General features: G+C 41.3%; 2 protein-coding genes across 10 annotated transcripts in view; one reads left to right on the forward strand and one right to left on the reverse strand.

Moving 5' to 3' along the window:
* The window catches only part of KLHL7 (kelch like family member 7), a 72,318-nt gene extending 56,592 nt beyond the window's left edge, over window positions 1–15,726 (reverse strand). For 3 of the 9 annotated variants that reach the window (XM_032759409.2, XM_058446486.1, XM_032759437.2), the window contains exon 1: window positions 15,353–15,726. In XM_032759409.2, the coding sequence (XP_032615300.1) occupies window positions 15,353–15,472 (120 nt within the window). In that variant the 5' untranslated portion in view covers window positions 15,473–15,726. The other 6 variants (XM_032759419.2, XM_058446492.1, XM_058446500.1 and 3 more) reach the window with 5 other exon arrangements.
* A 153-nt stretch (window positions 15,727–15,879) lies between these two features.
* Window positions 15,880–19,109, forward strand: part of HYCC1 (hyccin PI4KA lipid kinase complex subunit 1) — a 204,359-nt gene continuing 201,129 nt past the window's right edge. The window contains exon 1 of the mRNA XM_058446527.1: window positions 15,880–15,941. The gene's annotated coding sequence lies outside the window, so the exon portion shown is untranslated. The remainder of the gene's footprint in view (window positions 15,942–19,109) is intronic.

Raw genomic sequence — 19,109 nt, forward strand, 5'->3', positions numbered from 1 at the left:
TACTAAAAATACAAAAAATTAGCCAGGCATGGTGGTGGGCACCTGTAGTCCCAGCTACTCAGGAGACTGAGGCAGAATGGCGTGAACCCAGGAGGCGGAGCTTGCAGTGAGCTGAGATCGAGCCACTGCACTCCAGCCTGGGCAACAGAGCAAGACTCCATCTCAAAAAAAAAAAAAAGATGGGACTGACCTATAGTGAAAGGCTCCTCCTGTTACCAATAAGCTAAAGAAAGGTATATCCACAGACAAGAAATGGGGGCTGGGTGTGGTCGCTCACACCTGCAATCCTAGCATTTTGGGAGGCCAAGGCAGATGGATTGCTTGAGCCTAGGAATTTGAGACCAGCCTGGGCAACATGATGAAACTCCGTCTCCACAAAAAAAATACAAAAATTAGCCAGGGATGGTGGTGTGTGACTGGGGGTGGGGGTGGTGCTGAGGTAAGAGGATCACTTGAGCCCCAAACGTGGAGGTTGCGGTGAGTTGTGATTGCATCACTGTACTCCAGTGATATCATTATAACAAAGAGACATCTGCACCCCCATGTTTACTGCAGCACTAAGCACAACAGCCAAGATACGGAGTCAACCTAGGTGTCAAATGATAGATGAATTGATAAAGAAAATGTGGTATATATACACCATGGAATACTATTCAGCCATAGCAAAGAATGAAATCCTGTCTTTCATGGCAATGTGGATGGAACTGGAAGACATTATGTTAGTTGAAATAAACTAGGAACAGAAATTTAAATGCTACATGTTCTCACTCATATGTGTAAGCTAAAAAGGTTGATCTTATCCAAGTAAAAAGCAGAACAGAAGATATTAGAGGCTGGAAAGGGTAGAGGGAAGGGGAGAGGGAAGGAAGGATAGAGAGAGGTTTGTTAAAGGACATAAAATTACAGCAAGATGGGAGGAAAAAGTTCTAGTATTCTATATCACTGTAGGATGACTATAGTTAACAGTAAAAGATTCAGGCTGGGAGCAGTGGGTTACACCTGTAATCCCAGCACTTTGGTAGGCTAAGGCAGAATTGCTTGAAGCCAGGAGTTCAAGGCCAGCCTAGGCAACATAGTGAGACCCTGACTCTACTAAAAATAAAAAATTAGCCAGGTGTGGTGGCACATGCCTGTAGTCCCAGCTACTTGGTAGGTTGAAAGGGGAGGATCACTTGAGCTCAGGAGTTTGAGGTTGCACTGAACTATGATCATGCCACTGCACTCCAGCCTGGGTGACAGAGCAAGACCCTGTCTCTAATAAAATAATAATAATAAATATTAGATTCTAGAAACAAGATATTGAATGTTCCCAACAAAAAGAAATAGTGTTTGAGAGAATGGATATGCTAATTAGCCTGATTTGTTCACTACGCATTATATGCATTGAAACATCACTACATTCCCTATAAGTAGAACTATTATTTGTCAATTAAAACAAAATTTTTTTTAAGAAATCAACAGCAGACATCACATGTAATAGTGAAACATCAGACATGTTCTCATTTCAATCTTGAAACAAGGTATATGGGGCTGGGTGTGGTGACTCATGCCTGTAATCCCAAGCACTTTGGGAGGCCGAGGTGGGCAGATGGCTTGATCTCAGGAGTTCAAGGTCAGCCTGGGCAACATGGTAAAACCCATCTCTACCAAAAATACAAAAACATAGCCAGGTGTGGTGGCACGCATTTGTGGTCTCAGCTACTTGGGGGGCTGAGGTGGGAGGATCGCTTGAGCCCAGGGGCGAAAGGTTGCAGTGAGCTGAGATTGTGCCACAGCACTCCAGCCTGGGTGAGAGAGTGAGACTCAGTCAAAAATAAAATAAAATAAATAAAATAATAATAAAATAAAACAAACCAGGTATACAAATCCTTGTCATTACTGTTATTCAACCTTGCTCTGGAGATCTTAGCCAAATTAGTAAGAAGATAAAGATAAATCAACTTACACTTATAGAAATAACAAGGAAAGTCAGTAAAATGGCCAGACACAAATAGCTATCTTGTATGAGAAATAAGCCATAAAGAAACACAAGTGAGAAAAAAATCCCAAGTCATAGAAGCAACAAAATAATATTGAGAAACAAAAAAAAGGTGAGGGATCTTCATTAAGTGGCAATTTGATATATGATAAAGATACCATTTCAAAAATGTAGTGATAAGGTGAACAGGACACGTTTAGGGCAGTGAATATTATTCTGTAGGATATTGTAATGGTGGATACATGTCATTATACATTTGTCAAAACCTGTAACATGTACAACAGAGTCAACCCTAATGTAAACTATGAATGTTAATAATATGTAACAATATTGGGGGCTAGGCACAGTGGCTTACCCCTGTAATCCCAGCACTTTGGGAGGCTGAGATGTGTGGATCACTTGAGGAGTTCGAGACCAGCCTGGCCAACATGGCGAAACCCCGTCTCCACTAAAAATACAAAAATTAGCTGGATGTGGTGGCTCACGCCTGTAATCCCAGCTACTCAGGAGGCTGAGGCATGAGAATCGCTTGAACCCAGGAGGCAGAGGTTGCAGTGAGCAGAGATTGTGCCACTACATTCCAGCCTAGACAACAGAGCGAGATTCTGTCTCAAAAAAAAAAAAAAAGTAACAATATTGACTCATCAATTGTAACAAACATACCACACTAATGCAATATGTTAATGATAGGGGTAACTGTGTGTAGAGAAAGAGGTGAGGGAATAAACGTAAATACTATACTTTCTGCTCAATTTTTCTTTTTATTTTTTGAGACAGGGTCTTGCTCTATCATCCAGGCTGGAGTGCAGTGGTGCAATCTCAGCTTACTGCAGCCTCAAACTGGGGTGGGTGGGCTCAAGTGATCCTCCCATCCCTCCTCCCAAGTAGCTGGGACCACAGGCGTGTGCCACCATGCCTGGCTAATTTTTTTATCTTTTGTAGAGATGAGGTCTCACTGTGTTGCCCAGGCTAGTCTCCAACGACCAGATTAAGGCAATCTTACTACCTTGGCCTCTCAAAGTATAGGGATTACAGGCACGAGCTACCACACCTGGCTCAAATTTTCTATGAAATTAAAACTGTTCTTAAAGAAAAAAAAAAAGTCTAGGAAATAATGTGGTAAGAGATCAGATAATCAAAAATGATATTGAGATAACTTAATCATTTAGGGAACCATTAGATTCCTCACCCATAATGTACTCCCTCTTCCCCTGGGAAGGTAAGTACTGAGAATGAAGTTTCAGTCTCCATCCATCACATGTGGAAGAGTGAATACAGGATGCACAAGAGTGTGGCAGAGGTCACCAACAACACATAGCCAGGCTTTCTGGCTCATTCTTCTTTCCTAGGTCTGCCCCAAAAGTGGGACATCAATCATCGGGGCAGGCTTGCTCCTCTGGCAGGAGAAAACTGTTCCTGCTCATCAGCTACTCTGCCTCAGACTGGGTGGGTAAGTTTAGTTTAGGGAAGGAAGAACAGAAAGCCCAATTTAATGCTCAGGTCAATGTCCTACAGTTAGAACTAGTAGTGACGGGTCCTCAAATATGTATGCATAGATACTCAACACGTCATAGAGAAAGAAACTTTGGTGCTGCTTTAAGGCCTGTAAGATTTGGGGACTTTTACAGGAAGAATCCTTTGGTTCTAGTAAAGGCTCACCTCAGAGGAAGCAGACATTTTAGGCATCTGTTGGTATCATGACCTTTTGCTCTCTATCAAGCTTACCTGACAGGATTACAAAAGGCAGCTGGGTCCATGTAAGCGCTAAAACACTGTATGAGGATTAGCTTTTAATCGCATGTGCCGTCATTAGTAAGAGGCATGCAGTCAACTGCCCCACGTTCTATCCTTTGTTATATTCCAAAATGGAGACTGAGGAATGACTAACCTTTAGATTTATGTGGCTTGTCAAGAAGGTTCTGCAATCAGTCCCTCCCAGCATGATATCAAATTGGCATTGAGTATAAATCCCTGAGCAGATTGTAGATTCAACTATAGCTGGGTGGTAGATTTAAATCACTGAAAATATAAAGGGAAATGAGGCCCTTATTAGACGGGGTAAATAATTTTCTTGGATTACTTACTAGAAAAGCCTCAATAAAGCAATAATAAACGCAAATCCTAAGAAACATTAAAAAGACTTCTCTAGAAATCACATTTGTCAGAAAAGCAAAGAAAAACAGGATTGAACTTAAACACATACACGATTAGAATAAGGCAAGTGGGATAGTGAAGGAAAAACAAAGGACGATACCTAGACTAAGCAGAAGGAAAAGAGGGACTGCCTTCCTTAAGGGAGACATATGCCAGGTCAGGCCAAACAGCTTTGCAAAGGAAAGAAGACTTTGGCATAATTGCCCTTTAAGAGCTGGGACTAAGAAAAAAAAAAGCTATTTTTGTTGTTACTTATTCAAGGAAGGTGTTATGGACCAAACAGGAATAGAAGAAGAGAAGTAAGAATTCAGGAGTAGATTAAAACGGTTCTCTCAGAAAGGCCTGGATCAGCACTTTGGGAGCCAAGGCATGTCGATCACCTGAGGTCAGGAGTTCAAGACCAGCCTGGCCAACATGGCAAAACCCTGACTCTACTAAAAATACAAAAATTAGCCAGGCGTGGTGGCACGTGTCTGTAATAGCAGCTACTTGGGAGGCTGAGGCAGGAGAATCATTAGGGAGGCAGAGGTTGCAGTGAGCTGAGATCATGCCACTGCACTCCAGCCTGGGTGACAGAGCAAGACTTGATCTCAAAAAAAAAAAAAAAAAGGCCTGGATCTAGGAAAATTTTATGATTCCTCTTAATGCTAAAGATATTACGAGAAAATTAGAGGATTTCTCTTAAAGAATAGGACAACTATAATAGGCCATTACAATTAAGTTCAGACAGATCTGAAAAGGAGAAAGATCAGCAAGAGTATTTCTTGTGTTATTAAGTAATTTTCAAGGTGATATTGCTGGGAAGACAGGTGTGGTATTTGCTATACGGCATATGGTATATAGTAGAACTGAGAAGTTTGTGGAACTAAGACTCTAAGGGAGAGTACTAGATCACATTAAAGTAAGTCAAATAACCCAAAAGTAGTCCAGCTCTAAGTTATATGCTGGACATCCCCACAATTAGAATTACCTTTCTGAGAGTAGTGAAGGCTGGCAGTAACTGAACTAATTCTGAACACATGTGCTCTCTTATTTCCCACTAGGGGAAGCTCTGTAGGAAAAGCATTAGAGGAATAAGTATGCAAGCAAAACAAACACCAAAATCATAAGGAAAAGAAAAAGAAAGGTACTCTAATCTAAAAAGGTCAGATACCTGATGTAGAAAGAAAAAGATCCAACTTAAGCAGGTTAACAAGTCAGCTGAGGCTGCCTGAAAGAACAGATGTACCATAGAGGAAAACGCAACACTAGAGACATAGCCCATTTTGACACAAATAGGTAACAGAAAGGAACATGTCTGCACTGCTGCTGAGTTTGCAAGGCCTAGAAATTTCAAATACTGAGGAGCATGCTGTAAGGGACATATTGGTCCCTGTGGGACCACGGGCCTTAAAGGAATGTTAAAGGCCATTCTCCAGCTGAGACAAATGGAGAGGAAAGGAGGACAAACCCCTCCAAGAGACAGGATTCATAGATACAAGGAATTTCACAGCATGACAGGATCTTAATGGGCACAGAAAGGTGCAGAACAATCAGGAAGCTCAGAATTGCAAGGAATGCAAGGCCACAAACTGCTCTGCAGAACTGCTGGCTACAAATGTAAATCACTCTCCTTTCAAAAATGAGAGAAGTCTTTGTCATTAGATAGAACTCAATCCTTTCAGCATTATGTTGCCAGGAACAGAGGATTCAAAAAAGATATCAAAATTAAGCTTTAAATGTGCAGGATGGATAATAGGGAAAGAAGGGAAACTATGATACCTGGTAGCTGAGTATTATTACCCTGGCAAATTTCTAACAATTGTCTAAGAGAAAGAATGAGTCCTGGCCGGGTGCGGTGGCTCACTCCTGTAATCCCAGCACTTTGGGAGGCCGAGGCGGGCAGATCACGAGGTCAGGAGATCGAGGACATCTTGGCTAACGTGGTAAATCCCCATCTCTACTAAAATACAAAAAATTAGCCAGATGTGGTGGTGGACGCCGGTAATCCCAGCTGCTCGGGAGGCTGAGGCAGGAGAATTGCTTGAACCTGGGAGGCAGAGGTTGCAGGCAGCCGAGATCGCGCCACTGCACTCCAGCCTGGGCGACAGAGCAAGACTCCATCTCAAAAAAAAAAAAAAAAAAAAAAGAATGAGAACGAGTCCTATGCCAGAGAAGCATCAATATACATTGAAGAAATCTCTTCTATAGATGGTAAATAGTGCCCCTATAAGCATGGAAGATTCCTCCCAACTGAGTTTAGCCCTAGAGTCTGTAGATTATAGAAAGCTGATTCAGACTGGCAAGCCAAAAGCCAAAGATTGTTATGTTTTCTTTGAAAACCCTCTGTTCCCCAGAAACCAAAGTTTATATTCTGTTTTTGGCTGCAAAAAATAATGTGGGTTAGGATTGTATAAATAATATGTCAACATCTGGGCTGTTTGGTATAGAGATGAGAGATCTTCTTATATCAATCCTAGGGATGTTCTGACATACTGGAAAAGTGTGGCATCGACTACCTTGAAATTGGAGAAATTCAGCTGTGGAGGTGCTAAGCTAACTAAATCCATTCCAATGGAAGCCAGCCCACATTGCAGCTGCTGAAGAAGCTACCCTGACTGTACCCAAACACTCAAGCAAATGTTTTCTGGCTGACTAAACTGAACAGTATAAGAAACCAGGGTGAGCACATATTTGGAATTCAATTGCCTTTCATTTTAATTCAGAGGAAGAGCATAGATGTTGGAATTTAATCATGAGAGGGCTCATAACAGTCAGATTTGGGAGGTTCTGTGTTGCTAATACAGAATTATATGGAGTGCTTTAGGCTGTCATTTGGTTCACCACAGAACATCTAGAGAGCTAAGAATGACACCTTGGCTTAGAAAAATTTGAGATGGGAAATAGAAGTGAATTGCCAGCCTGTAGTATCTCAAGGCCTGGTGTTAATAGTTATCCACCCATTTCAAAGCTTTCTTGGGTAAAAATTTAAATAACCTCTTAAGCTCGTCTTCAGACGATACAAAAAAGAACAGTTATTGGTAGAGGAAAGTAGCCACATAAGCATTTAAGATAGAGCAAGGCATTCCCTGAGCTAGTAAGAAAATAGCCCAAAAGACAAGGCAAACTTGGAAAAAAGAACTTACAGCTACTTGGTCCAGCTACTTTGTGCTGGAGGTTTGGGGTGGGGCTTTGGTGCCTGAATTCTATCATTCAGCCCACTGAGATTCTCAACTCAGGTTGTTTATATAAGGAAGGATCAATAACCAAACGAGACATAACAAGATGCACTTTTGACTGAAGGGCAAGTACTTGTTAATCTCCCATATGCAGTGCTTCTCTCATAAAACAAAGTTGGAAAATGAGGCTTTGCTTGATAAGCCAACCTTTAAATTGCCCCTACATATCCCAATAATCTAAATTTTGGAAGCTGCACAGTCATATGTCCTACATGGGAAAAATGAGAGAGATGGCTTGGCCCAAACCCAGCTTATAGAGTCCATCATAACACATACCTTACCTGTCCTACTCAGCAGATGGAGTCCTTAAATACAACAAGGTAGCTCTCAACAGAGTAACTTTACCATTAATAAAACAGCAGTGTCTTCAGTCCTAACTTAATTAGATTAGCAACTCCTCTCTCATTTGACAAAGTGAGGAAGTGAGATAGATATGAGCTCAAGATGCCTGATTTCCTTTCAGCTTCTTACATTCGTGCTTTTCAAGGTTCTTTTTTAGTAGCAGAATTCATTCTCAAATAAGCTAATCTGATATAATTTATATAGACAGAATGGTCTCTCTGTAGCAAGAATTAACAGCCTGGCAACCAAAAAATGGAAGAGGCTCCCTTCAATATTTGGGGTTTTTTTTGAGACAGAGTTTCGCTCTTGCTGCCCAGGCTGGAGTGCAATGGCACGATCTTGGCTCACAACAACTTCCGCCTCCTGGGTTCAAGCTATTCTCATGCCTCAGCCCCCTGAGTAGCTGGGATTACAGGCATGCGTCACCCGGCTAATTTTTGTATTTTTAGTAGAGATGGGGTTTCACCATGTTGGCCAGGCTAGTCGTGAACTCCTGGCCTCAAGTGATCCGCCCGCCCCAGCTTCCCAAAGTGCTGGGATTACAGGCGTGAGCCACCATGCCTGGCCTGGCTCCCTTCAATATTACACTTAATGATTCACTTACAAAAATTTTGCTTCTAATCTTAGCAATTAGTCTTTCTGCTAGTGGGTTCTGTTAGTTTAGAGATTTGGAGGCCCAAAAGAAAAGTGATTCCACCAAGTGATAGAAAAATGTTTCCATGGGATTGAAAGTTAAGACCGTGACCTGCCTATATTAGCCTCCTCATTTTTGCCTCCTCTTCAGGTAAAAAGAACAAAAGATAGGGCTTTGAAGGATAGCTTAATATTCAACCTAAGTTCATGACAACCTCAAAAGAATCTTCAAAAATACTGACAGCCATAATTCCATTTCTATTCTTCGCAAAGACTACTTTCCTCAACCTCCAGCTTTGCCTTCTTCCTCCTTCATTTTAGCAGATGATCTCATTCTATTTTTTTTTTTTAGAGAAAATAGAAATCACTGGATAGAAACTCCTTCATTCTTCTGATTCCAAACATACCTACTATCAATCCCCTCCTTCTTCCCACTTCTTATGGAAGAGGAACTGCCCCACCCCCACCCCGTCTGAGATTAATCACATTTGCTTTGGATCTCATATCAGGAATTATCTATTAATTACCCACTCTGTCTCATATATACCCAACCTCTATATCTCTTTTTCCTGCTAGTTTTTAAAGACACCTATATCTTTCCCATTTAAACAAATAAAACCCAGCAACCGTTGTTTGACTCCCTCTCCCTTCAAGGCCAAATTTCTCAAAACAGCTGCCTGAATTTCCTCATATTCTACTCCAGCTTACATTAATCTGACTCCCATTTGTCTCCCCATCAAAGTAAGTCTTACTACAGTCAACGAACCACTCTGTGTTGCTATGTCCCACTATAAGTATTTTTAGTTTTAATTTTATTCTGACCTTTTATCAGCTTCAAAAGTTGCAGTCCTCCTCTGAACACAGTGCTTTAGACCATTTGGCCATCCTGACTTCCTGGGAAGGAGAAACAATTTCTTTCCAATTTTCAAAACTCTCATTTTTCTCCTATTCTTCTGGTGATTCCTTTGTTATCTCCTCCATAGGCCCATTTCCTATCCTTTATTCTGGACTCTTGACTCTTCACAGCTTCAATGAAGAAGTTATCTTCTACAGGAAGATAATTCACAAATGTATACATCTAACCCACAACTTTCCAGACCTGTCAATTTGTCAATATATACTTCAGTGTCCCAATGATATCACAAACTAAACACATCTAAAACACAAATTATAATCCTTTCCCCAATGCTTTGATCCTTTTCCAATACCTCCTTTCTCAGTGAATAGTGTCATCATCCATTTAGTTATGCATTCCAGAACCCTAGAGATCGTAAGTGACACCTTATGCTGAATCCCTCAACATCCAATCACCTACCAGCATCACAACACAAATAGCTAACACTTACTGAGATGTTACTTGCTATCAGGTCGTATTTTAAGTTATCTTAATTTGGTTACCTAATTTAGTTATCACAACTACATATGGCAGTTATCATCACCAAGTCCTGCTGATTTTATTGTCTTTTTAATCTATCACCTTTTCTTCATTGATGTTGCTTGTGGCTGCCACTGTTATCACCTCAGTCCAAGGGACCATCATGTCTCACTGGACTACTACAGCTTCCTATTTGGTCTGCCAGCAAGCACTCTGAAAACTCTTTAATTCATTTACCACAGAGCAGTAAGTCTTTTTTTTTTTTTTTTTTTTTTTTTGAGATGGAGTCTCACTCTGTCTCCAGGCTGGAGTACAATGGCGCAATCTTGGCTCACTGCAACCTCTGCCTCCCGGGTTCAAGCAATTCTCCTGCCTCAGTCTTCTGAGTAGCTTGGACTACAGGCACGTGCGACTATGCCCGGCTAATTTTTTGTATTTTTAGTAAAGATGGAGTTTCACCATGTTAGCCAGACTGGTCTCAAACTCCTCAGGTGATCCACCTGTGTCAGCCTCCCAAAGTGCTGGGATTACAGGTGTGAGCCATTGTGCCAGGCCAAGTTATCTTTTTTAAAGAGGAAAACACCCCACCTCACAAACATGCATGCACATGCACACAAACATGCACACACAGATTTTAGAATAAGGGCAAATCGCCTAACCTGACTTATGAAGCTATGCATGGGCAGGTCCCTAGCTACTTCGCCAGTTTCATCTAGAACCATCGTCCCCCTTATGTTCTGTGCTCCAATTACACTGACCTTTAATCAGTCTCAAACTTGCCATTCTATAATAAAGTGGGTGTCCAACTCAGAGCCTCTGAATATGTTGTTCCCTCTACTTGAGTCACTCTTCCCTTTTCTCTTTACCTAGTTAACACCTACTCTTATTTCAGCTCTCAATGACCATTTCCTTAGAGAAAACTTCCTGATGGTCAAATTACCTACCCATATGCCCTCGTTGTACCATGTTATTTTCCTGTGTAATACCTACCACTGTTGCAATATTACATTTATTTGTGTGATTACTTGACTAATGTCTTGCTTTTCTACTAGCCTACAAACCACATGAGGATTGGGACTATCAGGGTTTGCTTATCATTGTAACCCCAGAATCTAGCAAAATGTTTAGCATACAGTGGGTTGTCAATAAGTATTCATTTCAATGAATGAACTTGGAAGCCAAATTGAACTAGAGTGATAAATAAATAGTGAGTAAGAAAACGTGTGAATTTACCCAACTTTTCATCTTAATGGGGGGAGAGAAGTATTTAGAGGGGTATGTTGAGATTAAGAATGGGTTTGCTGGTTGGTTGGTTCAAAAGCTGGAGAGGTTAAAACAAGCTTAAGTGCCAATAGCAAGAATACAGCAAAGAAGAAAAGTTAAAGATGCTCAACAAAGATGGAATAACCAAGAGTATAATACTTCTGAGAAGCCCAGCATCCAGGAAGCCAAAGCCTAGGTAGAAGTACTGGCCTTAGAAAAAGAAGCAGCATCTCCACTGTAGCAGGATAAGAAGAGAAAAGGGAAAGTGTCAAAATAGGTTTATAGATCTGGTGGTACAAAGTGAAAAGGTAGATAGTTCCAGACTAATGACTTCTATTTATCTATGATGTCAAAAGAGGGTGATCTGCTGAAAGTGAGGATCTAGAGAAGGGACTCAGATTGGAGGAAAATAGTAAAACAAAAAGATCGCTCACTGGCACTGATAGTCTAGTGGAAATTAGTGGCCAAGCACTTACTTGGCAGAAGTTGACCAATGAGATATTTTCCAGCTGTGCTTGGAGCCTTGCAAAAGAAGGTAATCAGTCATCAATACTGAAGTTTGCCAGATGGACATGAAAAAGGGACAGAGGGTCAAGAAAGCTGGGGCACTGGAGAGACAGTGGAGTGGCAATAGCTTCTAAGCTGGACAGACAGAAAAAGAAAACAGAAAACAGTAAAATACAGGAAAAAGAATAAGAAGGTCTGGATGACTGGAGTTGTCAATGAAAGTTAAGAGAATTAAATGAGACAAAGCATGTAAAACACTCTTCAGAATGGCTGGAACAGAGTTATAAGTGCTCAAGAAGTCTTATTATTATCAAGGGTTTAACACTGAAGGTTTAGATTATTCACAAGAGAACCTAAAGATAATGACATGTAGTAATTTACAGTCAGACAGATGAGAATAGAGAAGCAAAGTCATTTTAGCCAGAAGGTGAGCACAGTTAACTGCCCAGTATCTAATTGTGAAATCAGCTCTGTGGTTCTCTCACATAACTCTCAATAAGGACTTTAACATAAGCTTTCAAGTTCCAATTATGCTTTAATCCATTTAATGTGGAGAAACTACAAACTATGGTGGTACTCAGGAAGGTCTTAAAACATCTTCCTCCAATGTTAAGAGACTCCTAGACTTCATTAACACAAAAGAAGAGTATGGCAACAGCAATGTGCATGTGCAATAGTGGTTGTGACCCAGACCTGCCTTGTAAAGCCTCTATTTTACATATCAGGTAATAACATTAATCTAAGCAAAAAGTTAAAGAAATAAATGAAAAGGCACTCAATCCAATTAAATAAGATGCTCCTATACACCCAGTTAGAATGGCTAAAGTGGTAAGACTGACAACATCAAGTGATGGCAAGGATGCGGAGCAAAAGCCTCTCTCACAACTGGCAGAAGCATAACATGGTACAATCACTTTGGAAAACGACATGACAATATCTTTTAAAGATGAAGGTGGTATAGCTTATGACTCAAAAATTCCTGTTTGGCATTTCCCAACACAAATATTAATACATACATATGCATACCAAAAGGTATGTACAAAGTGTACAAAAATATTCAAAGTAGTACTAGTCTTAATAGTTCCAAACTAGAAATAACCCAAATGTCCATAATGACAGAATGGATAAATTGTGCTATATTCATTCAACGGGATACTATATACCACAAGGATGAAGTAGTGCTACACACAGCACAGATGAATCCCACAAACAATGTTGGCTTAAGAAATCAAAACACAAGAGTTTATATTATATGATTACATTTATATAAGTTCAAAAACAGGAAAAACCCACTTTTTGCCGATGTGCTGCAGATTTTCATGAATGCACCACACACCAAAGACAGAACAAAGAGCTCCTCTTAATAACAGGGGCACACAGTGCCCTTAGAAGATGGCATGGCATGGTATTTATCAATGGCTGCTTCTGCTCTAACTTCGATGGTTACAGAATTAGAATAGTTGTTACTACTGTGGGATTGGTGACTGAGAAGGGCATAAGGGGGGACCTCTGGTGTACTGGTCATGTTCTAGTCTTGTTGGTGGGATGTGCACTTTGTAATAATTGAGCTGTACATTTATGATTTGTGCCCTCTTATATGTATCCCATACTTCACTGGAGAGTTTACTTAGAAACAAAAGGCTAGAAATGACAAAAACAATGTAGGAAAAAGCTTTAGAAGAAGCCGAGGCTGCTGGCTCTGCAGAATCCCCTTTTGCCTCTATGTATAGAATCGGCCACTATGCTACAGAGAGATGGAATGACCTAAATCATGTTATCTAAAATAACAAAATGAAATAATGAGAGAGCAGGGATTGGAACTGAGGTATGCTAATCTCACAATGTTCTCCAATTCTTGAAGGAATGTTTCTGGATGTTTACAGAGGGGTCCTTGTCATCTAGGCACTCATTATCCTGATCCTTAAAGCAATGAGATTGTAAAGGGATGCAAAAGTAGTCATAACACAAAAATATTTACTAAAGAACAAGAGCACTTATAAAGTTGGTCCTCACTCAAACATTCCTCCTCTGGCTCAGATCAGCTACTGTTTCTGCCAATTCCCATCAACTGCCCTTGTCAGTCATTCTTGGTGAATTGTTTCCTGTGTTATGATGTTAAACAGTACAATACAATATAACCATAATGTAAATCAATTGCGAAGTGAAACTGCACATCTTGCAAAAGATGCATGATTCCATGAAGTTGATAAAAGTGCTATTGGAGAACTGTTTGAATCACATGCCAAACCACTGACAAAAGGAGAACCTGGCAGATTAAGGTCAGTTAATCATTGTGGAGGGGATCCCTGGTTGTTCACCAAGTAACCATTTTTTCTTTCCTACTCAGTAACAGAACCCTGATTTTTCAGTAATTGTATTTCTATTGTAACGGTAAATAAGTGATGTTAATATACTCCAAAGCTAAGAAATATGAGTCAATTTTTAAATCCAAAGAGCTAAATGGACAGTCTCAGATAATCCTCTCCTCCTCAAGTAAATATTTGCTGCTGCAATCCAGTTGCACCCTATTTAGGGATTGAGGCAATGCTTTACAATGCTATGATCCACAAATGAAAACATATATTCGAGGGAGTGGGAGGGAACCTAATGAGTCTTCAACAAGTTTAAGCACTGGTAAACTATGTTCAACTACCATTACAGGCAGGCAATAGCTAAATGTACCAGCAATTTGAAGTTTGTGGTATTGTAGACACAAAAAGGTTTACATGAAAGGAACATGAATTTGAAAATAGATACATGAAAGTAAGTTACATAAATTAAAGAATTCAGGCATTCACAGTACTTCAGCATAAAGGCCAGGAAAGATTTAAAAGTATTCCCACAGACTGCACTGGTGCACTGTAGCAGGAGCTGGTGAACAAAGACAAAATCCCTGCAGTCAGCGTTTGCTTATAGAAACCAGAAGTTAATATCTTCATAGAAATCTTAAATTCCTCCACTGTTCCCCATATTCCCAGCAGAACCACTAGACAAAGCAAACTAGGTTTTGCAGTTACACATCCTGCTTTGTCCTCTTGAAACAGGATCCCAGTCAACAAAACCCAAACATTCCCACAAATATCCTTAGATGTGTATTATCTATAAACAAAGCTTACAGAAAGGAAAAAGTGACTTTCTATGCTTATCAGTATAGATGTTATGGAATTAAAAAAATAATAAAGCCTCTTTGTTTCACCTTCGCCAGCGTTAAAACCCGTTCTTTTCATAACCCACCTTTCGCCGATGTGCTGCAGACTTTCACGAACGCACCACACACCAAGGACAGAACAAAGAGCTCCTCTTATTAACAGGGGCGCACAGTGCCCTTAGAAGATGGCATGGTATTTATCGATGGCTGCTTCTGCTCTAAATTAACACGAATAGGAGGACTCGTCTTCAACTAGCTCCACCGGGGAACACAGGAGGGGGCGGGGATCCTTATTTAAGAGCAGCGGATTTCAGGCCAGCAACTCTCCTCCCTTTGGGGGCTTCAGTGTGGGCTATGCCAATGGGTTTCTTCACACAAGATCTCACGACACCTTAAAACGGCTCGCCAATGTAAGGATCCTCGCCTCACAAAGAGATAACTAGGGCAGAGCTGTTACACAACCGATACCCGACGGCGAAAGCCAGCCCGAGGAGTCCCCCAGGAGTCTGACTTGGGAGCTACATCCTCGGCAGACGAGAAGCACTTTTGCTCGAGAATTGTTTTACGCACCCTTCTACCAACTGCGGAATCGCTCGCCTGCGAAAACGGAAGGAGGGGCGAGGACAGAGAAAGAGGGGCTCGATCCACAGGGCGCGGGGTTCGACCCCGGGAAACAGGGGCCCGAGTCCCAGACCACCTCCCACCGCCGTCCGTCACTCCCACAGAGGCGGTACCTGTTTCCGCATGTTATTCATGACGCCCATGAAACCCGCCAACAATTTAGCTTCTTCCCGAGCAGCAAGTTTCTTCTCGGTCTTCTTCTTGCTGCTCTTCTCCACCCCAGAGGCTGCCATCCTCCCTCAGCTCGGTTCACGCCCGGGACTCGCCGGGCCGGGCGAGGGGTCGCACTCTCTGGGGCACACTGGGGAGTCTATCGACCAAACACGGCGATCGGCACTGCGGCTGCAGCGCTCAGCTGTGGAACGGGCGGCAGGCGGCAGTGGCTCGGCCACTGCCGAAAGACAAGGCCGGGTGGCCCCCTTAGAAGCGCTCAGGGAGCGACGCTGCCAACTGGGCTGCGTCCCCGGGCAGAACCCGAGCCCGGCCCAGGAGCCTGCGCACTTCGCGCAAGGAGGCGGGGGCACTATGAAGAGAATCAGGGGCGGGGCCTGGCACGTCACAGTGGCGCGCCGTTCTGAGCAATGAGACTGCAGGCACAGGTGCGGCCGGTTTCCTTGTCGCTGTCCCGCGCTGCGTGAATTTTGCCTCGGAGCTGGTCCGAGGTCCCGCCTGCTCTTTTGTGTGCCCAAGGCAGATTTCCAGGTTTCGGTTACGTGATTATCTTTTTTTTTTTTTTTTTTTGATAATTGGGCGGTGGAACGTGCAAAGGTGTCTCCCATCAGTGTAAGGCTTCATGGGACAGGGTCGGTGTTCAGTGCAGTATCTGAGCCTGGTGTATGGTAGGCGCACAATAAATATTAAATGATGAAAGGATGTTACTGCAAGTTAAAGTCTTGTTACACAGAGCACAAGATTAATTTTCGTGGGATTCATAACGCAAGAGCACACAGTCCCGTTGGTGTCTCCTTGGCGTGCAATGAATGTCTGCCTAACTAGGCTGGCTTAGTATGTGTTTACAACTGAAATCAGTTGTCAGTCGGTTCTAGAAATCTTCAATTAGGCTTCTCTAAGTGTTTTTACGGGAACACGGAACTCAATCACAGCCCTCATGGAAATGCTTTTTGTAACCATATTCTTTCTAGTGTATAGTAATATAAAGGATTATTTGAAATTGTACATTATTTAACATTATGAAAACTTGTATCTCATTGGTTTTCCTCCTCGGTCTATATAGAACTATACAGAGACATTTTATGTAAAATAATTTACACCATTGAGGCTTTTTTTTTTTTGAGGCAGGGTCTCAGCCCCGTCGCCCAGGCTGGGGGTGCAGTGCAGTGGCTAATCATAGCTCACTGAAGCTTCAGCACCCCTGGGCTCAAGCAATCCTCCCGTCTCAGCCTCCCAAGTAGCTGGAACTACAGACATGCAACACCACTCTGGGCTAATTTTTAATTTTTTAATTTTTTTTTTTGTTGGTGGTAGTGGTGGTGGGGGAGAAGAGGTCACACTATGTTGCCCAGGCTTGTCTCGAACTCCTGGCGTTATGCAGTCCCCCGCCTAGGCCTCTCAAAGTGCTGGGATTACAGGAATGAGCTGCCAGGCCTGGCCCACAGTATACTTTTCTTGTTGAGGACAAACAATATAGCATAATCCAGATGAAAGAGCAAGCTGTATATACGCCTCAATTTTTACAAAAGAGTAAGATACTTATGTCTCTGTACTCTTTATCTTTCTTCTATTAATCTAGAGGTTCTCAGATGTGCCTCTATTTTAACTAGTTGATTTGGGGATTTAAGGTGAACCCTGGCAGCAGGAATAATTTATTGTTAATAAAATTAGAAATGAGGAAATTTTTTATTCACTTTATTAAATGACCCAGGACACTGAAGAAAAACAATATATTTTTTTCTTTTTTTTTAATTGAAAAGAAGTAGAAATCTGTCTTCTAACTCTAAGGCCTTGGGAGATGAAGGATCCGTGATTCAAAGGCAGAAATGTAAGTGATGAAAAAGAATGCTGTCCTGTAATAAGGCAAAAAAGAAACGAGGAACAGCATCCTTAATGCTTGATGTTAGAACAGTCTTTTTACATATTGCTGAATATGAAACATCAAGGTTCATGGAAGAGCCATAGGATTCAGAGCTCGAAGAGACCACAGAGATTATATAGTACAGGGATTAAGCATGAGACTTTGCCTGGATGCAAAGTCAAGCATCTCAACTTTCTAGTTGTGCAACTTTGGACAAATTGCTTAACTTCTGTTATGCCTCAGTCTCCTTATCTGTGAAAGTAGAACCTACCACATGGAACTGGCGTAAGGATTATAAAAATGCTTAGAGGGGTGCCAGCACAAGACACTTAAAATTACTTTACTGAGTTAATAATACACACATACCTCAGAGATATTTCGGGTTGTGTTCCAGACCACAGCATAAAGTAAATATCGCAGTAAAGTGAGTCACACAAATTTTTTGGTTTCCCAAAACATATGCAAGTTATGTTTACACTATACTGTGGTCTATTAAGTGTGCAATAATATTATGTCTGCAAAAGCAATGCACATACCTTAACTAAAAAGTGCTTTGTTGCTAAAAATTGCTAATGATCATCTAAGCCTTTGCAAGTTGCAAGTTTTAAATTTATTTTTATTTTTATTTCTATTTTTTTAAGAGATGGAGTCTTGCTGTGTTCTCCAGGATTGAGTACAGTGGCTATTCACAGATGTGATCATAGTATACTACAGCCGCAAACTCCCGGGGTCAAGCAGTCCTCCTGCTTCAGCTTCCTGAGGAGCTGGGACTACAGGCCCACATCACCATGCCCACTAGATTCACAATCATTTTGCTTGTGGAAGGTCTTGCCTCAGTGTTGATAGGTGCTGACTGATCAGGGTCAGGTTGCTGACTGATCAGAATGGTAGTTTCTGAATGTCAGGAATGGCTATGGCAATTTCTTAAAATAAGACAACAATGAAGTTTGCTGCATTGATTGACTTCCTTTCTCAAAGGATTTCTCCATATCATGCAATGCTGTTTGATAGCATTTTACCCATAGTAGAACTTCTTTCAGAATTGGAGTCAATTCTCTCAAACCTTGTCTCTGCTTGGTCAACTAAGTTTATGCACTATTCTATGTCCTTTGTTGTCATTTCAACAATATTTACAGAGTCTTCACCATGAGTAGATTACTTTTCAAACAACCACTTTCTTTACTCAGCCATAAGAAGCAACTCTTCACCCATTCAAGTTTTATCAGGAGATTGCAGCAATTCAGTCACGTCAAATTCGGCTTCTAATTCTAGTTGTTTTTCTGTTTCCACCACATCTGCAGGTACTTTCTCCACAGAAATTTCAAACCTCTCGAAGTCATCCATGAGGGTTGGAATCAACTTCTTCCAAATTTCTGTGAATGTTGATATTTTGACCTCCTCCCAATCACAAATGTTCTTAATGGCATCTAGAATGGTGAATCTTTTCCAGAAGGTTTTCAATGTGCTTTGCCCAGTTCCATCAGAAGAATCACTGTCTGTGGTAGCTCTAGCCCTATTAAATGTATATTTTAAATAATAACACCTAAAAATCAAATGACTCCTTGATCCATGGGCTGTAGAGTAGACATTGTGTTAGCAGTCATGAAAACAAGATTAATCTCCTTGTACAGCACCATTATAGCTCTTGGGTGACCACGTGCATTGTCAATGACCAGTAATATTTTGAAAGGACACTTTTTTTTTTTGAGCAGTAGATCTCAACAGTGGACTTAAAATATTCAGTAAACCGTGTTGTAAACAGATGTGTTGCCAGCTAGGCATTGTTGTTCCATTTATAGAACACAGGTAGAGCAGATTTAGCATAATTTGTCAGGACC

This window comes from Hylobates moloch, unplaced genomic scaffold (assembly GCF_009828535.3).
Source record: "Hylobates moloch isolate HMO894 unplaced genomic scaffold, HMol_V3 SCAFFOLD_1, whole genome shotgun sequence".
In the NCBI taxonomy this organism is placed as follows: Eukaryota; Metazoa; Chordata; class Mammalia; order Primates; family Hylobatidae; genus Hylobates; species Hylobates moloch.